The sequence below is a fragment of the Tamandua tetradactyla genome, chromosome 11 (assembly GCF_023851605.1).
Source record: "Tamandua tetradactyla isolate mTamTet1 chromosome 11, mTamTet1.pri, whole genome shotgun sequence".
Classification (NCBI taxonomy): domain Eukaryota; kingdom Metazoa; phylum Chordata; class Mammalia; order Pilosa; family Myrmecophagidae; genus Tamandua; species Tamandua tetradactyla.
Genome location: NC_135337.1, coordinates 28125137 through 28131286, shown reverse-complemented (window position 1 = coordinate 28131286; position 6150 = coordinate 28125137). Strand labels below are relative to the sequence as shown.

The 6150-nt window shown below is 41.8% G+C and overlaps 1 protein-coding gene across 1 annotated transcript; it reads right to left on the bottom strand.

The window, feature by feature from the left end:
* Positions 1-423: 423 nt before the first annotated feature.
* Positions 424-957, bottom strand: LOC143649095 (double homeobox protein A-like). Its single transcript, XM_077119349.1, has one exon. It carries the CDS (start codon positions 955-957, stop codon positions 424-426), a length of 534 nt encoding a protein of 177 aa, XP_076975464.1.
* Between the last annotated feature and the right edge of the window lie 5193 nt (positions 958-6150).

Sequence of the window (6150 nt, the reverse complement as noted above, 5' to 3'; positions counted from 1 at the left end):
CTCTAAGACAATGTATATCTTGTTCTTCAAAAAACATTCGTTTCAGGAGTTTTACATCCACTGATGATTTTTGTCTGAACCAATTTTTACTGTGATGATTAAAAATGTGCTAGTTTTATTTTCACTGTCCTCAAACTCTGCTGAACTCCAGATCCAAGCTGGGTGAGGAGTGCTGTGACATGCCTCTTGGATTTGTTTCTGCCTTCTGAAGTCTTGCTTACCATTTCCAGAATGCTCAACTTGCAATTTCAGAGGAAGAGTGCATTCCCAGGAAGAGTGAGATAGATTTGGGTCTCAGGATGATGACATCTGATACACTGAACTTGTTTCTATGACCCCTCATTCTGGCTCCAGAGAAGTAAAACCGTTGCTAGTGAGGTTGGTGACATTTTGTGTAGCTTCTGTGGCTTGAACTCTCTCTTCTCAGAGACCTTGTGCCTTGTCTCTCATTTTTCCTCGGATCTCAGCAGGTTCTCTTTTTCTTTGGTCATAGAATCGAGATCTTCGGTTTTGAAACCAAATTTGGACTCTTGCCTCTGAAACCCCAATTTCTTTAGCGAGTCTTTCTCTGGAATCAATCCCAGGGTAAGGGTTTTTCTTGAAAGCCTTGATGAGAGTGCATAATTGGGAAGATGTATAGGTGGTCCGGCACCGCCTGGCTTCTCTAACTTGAGTCACTGCAGGGGCATCTGGTCTGTGGGCTTGGCTTGATTTGAAGGCCTGCTCAGGTTCTGTCCCCTGGAATGAGTGTCTAGCTCTTCGATTCTGAAACCAAATCTGGATTCTAGATGCTTCGGTGTTAATTTCTAAAGCAAGTTTTTGTTTGGTAGCATAACCTGGGTAAGGTTTTTGGTTGAAAGTGTCTATGAGGATTTTCAGCTGATCTGGTGTGAATTTGGTGTGACTGCGCCTTTGACATGTAGAGATGGTCTCGTTTGCAGAGTCTTTCTGGGCCATGTTGAAAGAGATCCTTGGTGTCTCAAACATGTGAGTAGGGGTGTCTCTTTTGCTCTTGTTACAGGTACATTTGAAAGGAGGAATTTATACAAAATAAATTCAATTAGTTAACAAATGTAAGATTCAGTAGCATATCATAAATATAACATTTGCCCCAGAACAATATAAATGAAGACAGTTTGGTTTAAAGTCAATTATATTGAGTTTAGTAGTCTCAGTTACTGGTTTTTCATCTAGTGGTCATTTTGGTGCCCTATGGACTGAATGCTCTTTTGCAATGTTGTTTGTACCTTTGCGCATGAAATATACACTAAGTCTCCTGTAACCTTGTTACCCAAAGTGTGGTTCATGGACCACACTTCATCAGTTATTTCTGGGAATTGTCAGCCATACAGAATCTCATGCCATACTCAGGCCTACTGAATGAGCATCTACAATTTAATAAGCTCCCCAGGTGATTTGTGTGCACGTTAAATTCTGAAAAACACCACCCTATAATTATATTGTGACGATATAGAGCTATGTACCCTGGGAAAAGATATTCTTAAACTTAATCCTGGCCACTTGGAGGGTATGGCCTTGTGTCCTGTTGTTCAGGGAGAGTGCTGCCACCCCAATGCCTATAGAGGGTGGAGCCTGTGCCCTGGTATTCATGGAGAGCCTGGTCACCATTCCGCCGCTTGGAGAGAGCAGCGTTCACCCCATGTTCGATAAGACAATGGCCACTGCTGCTTCATCAGGCCTGGAGGATGAGACACTGATCCATAGGTGACCCTTAGATCCTAAATCTAATGGAGTTTGCCCTGCTGGGTTTCAGAGTTGTTTGGGACCTGTGATTCCTGTTTTCCTTCCAATTTCTCCCTTCTGGAATGGGAATGTTTATCCTGTGCCTGTCCCTTCATTGTATACTGGAAGAGGATAATGCATTTCTGGGTTTCACAGGTCCACAAACAGGAAATTGTGCCTCAGAACAACCATACCCACAACCAATTTTGATGAGACATTGTACTTAGCATGCTACTGAAATGACAAGGCTTTTGGGATGTTGTGATGGAATGAATGCATTTTGCACATGGAAAGAACATGTTTTATGGGGGTCCAGAGAGCAGACTGTGGTGGTTTGGAGCTATGTATCCCTGGAAAACATGTTTTTAAACTTAATCCATTCCTTGGGTATGAACTTTTATAAAAGGAGCTTTAGATAAGGTTTATGCAGGTAGGGTGTGGTCCAGCTGAGTCAGGATGGGTCTTACTCCTATTATGGAAGGCCTTATAGGGAAGGTAATGTACAGAGAGAGAGCCAGAGGGAAAAGCCAGAAGCTGAACACCAGAAGAAACTCGTTGAGAAGGGAGATACCAGGAGAGGCTTCCATATGCATTGCCATGTGACAGAAGAACCATGGACCAAGGCTCTCCAGCAGCCAGTCCCAGAATGCCACAATCTTTTGGGAGAAAGCATCATCTTGATGATGGCTTGATTTTGGATCTCTCCTAACCTTAAAACCATGAGCCAATAAATTCCTGTTGTTTAAGCCAACCCATTGCATGGTATTTGATTTAGCAGTCAGGAAACTAAAATGTGTGTGTTTCTAAAAATATGTGAGGAGGTCAAATTTAGAAAGTTGAAAAATAGACATACATGTTGAAAGGGCCATTCTAGTCCCAGAAAGCTAAAAATATTATAACATTTCCCAATACCTTTTTCCTATCAAACAATATTTTATCATAGGTTTCTAGCATTGCTTACATACTCCTTAATTTTGTTCTTTGTCTCATAATGGAACCCCTTACTGAGAAAGAATGATTATATGACAGAAACTGTACATCCATCTTTCTTAGCATGCCAATGTACTCCACATTTACCTCAGTTATGTTAACTTTATGAGATTTTTGCTCATTAGTACTATTTTTGACCTTTTAATTTGCTGTTTTCAACTTGTTTTATATGAAAGATAAAACAAACATTAAAATAATTGCACAGATACTACTATATAAGATGAACATACTATTGAGATTTTGACTGATGCAAAATCAGTGATAGCTTGATGTATCATTTGATGCCCAAAAGTCTGAATTGATTTAAAAATTTTTTTGTTTCCATTATTGTAAACTTTTTAAGACAGGAAAATGAACTTGAAGTAAAAAAGATCCCCCCATATTATGAAAATAGATAAAAGATGACTAAAGATTGCAAAATTGCCAACAGTGCATGAAAACTACCTTGGTGAATGGAATCTTCAGTTTTGATCAGTTTGTTAATGCTTCATCAGTTTGATTTTCACCATATGATTTTTGACTAAACTGATTTTGACCAAATAATCTAGACCACAGGTTTCAATTTCTTCAGATCACCTGGTGTTATGTTGCTTTATCCTTTCATCCTTCCTCTCGAGAACTATATCCCATCAGTAGTTTTGTTTTTAGAGGCAATATCTTTAATTTCAGTCCTTATCATCAATACCTTCTTTACCATATTACACTGCTACAAAACACTGAATATGGTTGTGAATCTGTAGGAACATCTGTAAGAACGATGCTGTTTTCAAAACAAGTTAACATTTTGACAAACTGTAGTTTACTTTTGCCCCAATGACTGCTTTTGAGTCAGAACTGACCACAGTAATAGAACCTATGGGAAGCTACATTGCTACTAAACTTTGAACATGAAAAATATGGGCTCAAGGGCATACTGATTTTCTAAAAATGAATCTATCTGCTTTGAGGAATCTTTCCAAACCTCTAAACTTATGTTTATGTAGTTCATTGTTGGAAACACCCTGTGGTAGTTAGATTCAGGTGTCAGCTTGGCTGAGTGAAGGTGCCTAGTTCTATTGCTGTGGACATAACGCCAATGGCATATGAACCTCATCTGTTCCTGATTACATCTGCAGGTGGCTAGGAGGTGTGTCTGCTGCAATGAATGATTTTTTATTTAATTGGCTGGTGCTTAAATGAGAGAGCTCAACGTGACACAGCCCAAGCAGTTCAGCATACCTCATCTCAGCACTCGCAGCTCAGCCCAGGCCTTTGGAGATGCAGAAAGGAATCACTCTGGGGAAGTTTGTTGGAACCCAGAGGCCTAGAGAGAAGGCCAGCCGAGATCACCCTGTGCCTTCCCACATAAAAAAGAATCTCAGTTGAAAGTTAGCTGCTTTTCCTCTGAAGAACTGTATGTTGACTAAATAAACCCCCTTTTATTGAAAGCCAATTTGTCTCTGGTTTGCATTCTGGCAGCTAGCAAACTAGAACAGATTTGGTCCCAGAGAAGTGGGGTGCTGCTTCAGTTTGCAAACACCAGACACATTGGAACAGTTTTTTGGATGGATATGGGAACTGTTTTGGAGGAACTGTGAAGAGAGTGATGGAGAAGTCCTGGAGTGCTTGAAGAGACTGCTGGTGTAAATGAAACCTCTGCCAATCTAGACAAAGGGGGACATAAAAGGGACAAATTGGAGTATGCAGAGTGAGAACCATGGGAGCTTGAGTCTGAAGCCAAGAAACCTCAGCCAGGAGAGTGGACCCACCCATACACATGGAGAGGGTGAGTCTCCCACCTCATCGCAGTGGAAGAGTTGTGCCGCCTCAGGCCTTGGAAAAGGTACAGCACACTCCTTGGGGACTGGGGAGAGCCTGGCTGCCACCACATGGAGGGGTTGAGTGTGTGCCCCAGAAATGGCAGAGAGCCCAGGCGAGGCCCTGATGCTTGGAAAGGGTGGAGCTGAGAAAAAGGTGGTTTCCTCAATGTCCCCCAAGGTTGATTTGGAAAGAGGCAGGCCACTGCATAAGCCCTTGGAAAGGGTGGGACTGCCACTTTCTAAAGCTGAGGGATAAATGACTTTCAGACTTTGAAATCCAGTGGTGTTTGCCCTGCAGGTTTTCAGAACTGTTTGAGTCTTGTGACTCCTGTGTTCCTTCCAATTTCTCCGTATGGAAAGGAAAACCTGTATCCTGTGAATGTCCTCCTTTGCATATTGGGGCCAGATAACTTGCTTTGGGATTCATAGGTCCACAGCTGGAAGAGAATTTTTTGTACTTTAATATTGTTTAAGGTGATGCATGTAGTTGCCAAGTTGACAAGTGGTGGACATGCGGTAGTTAGATTCAGGTGTCAACTTGGCTAGGTGAAGGTGCCTAGTTCTATTGATGTGGACATGAACCAATGGCATGTGAACCTCATCTGTTCCTGATTACATCTGCAGTCAGTTAGAAGGCATGCCTGCTGCAATGAATGATGTTTGATTTAACTGGCTGGTGCTTAAATGAGAGAGCTCAATGTAGCCAGCCCAAGAAGCTCAGCATACCTCATCTCAGCACTCGCAGATCAGCCCAGGCCTTTGCAGAAAGGAATCACCCTGGGGAAAGTTGTTGCAACCCAGAGGTTTGGAAAAAAGGCCAGCAGAGATCACCCTGTGCCTTCCCACATAAGAAGGAACCTCAGTTGAAAGTTAGCTGCCTTTCCTCTGAAGAACTATACGTTAACTAAATAAATCCCCTTTTATTGAAAGCCAATCCATCTCTGGTATGCATTCTGGCAGCTAGCACACTAGAATACACCCTGAAGTAGTTATTAGGTGGGAATCTTGGAATTGTACTCCTTCTTGAGTGCTGACACCAATATGGTGCATTTCTGCTGTGTCTGGTAATGCTGCCCATCCCCTATTAAGGGATGGTGTATCCTGCTAATCTACAACAATAGACCTTGCGTGCAACTAAGAAAGCTATGCTCTAAAGTGCTAGTGATTTTCCAAAATTCTATGCATGTATTCTTTCATTTCTTTGTTCCTTGGGAATTTCATCCACTTCCTTAGCTTTTGTAATCCCCTTCATGTAGTGGAATCTCAAATTTACATTTGAGGTCTTCCTGTTTCTCCTGAACTCTAAATAGCCACTTCTAACTCTCAGCCTGTCATCACAACTGAGATGTCCTGCCAAATACTTTAAATCCAAAATGATTAACATGGACTCACTAATGATCCCATTTGCTGCTGTTGAAACTGCCATTAGGCTCCCTGGATTAACCTTGAATTTTCCTTTGCCAACTTCTTTATCCTCTTACGTTGAATTAGCTGCCAAGTCTACTTCCGAGTGATTATCTTGCTCATCCTATCTTTTCCCTCCTCATGGCCACCATTGTACTTCAGGTTCTTATTTTTTCTGGCCAGGACTTCTGGAAGTCTCCTAACTGGTCTCTTC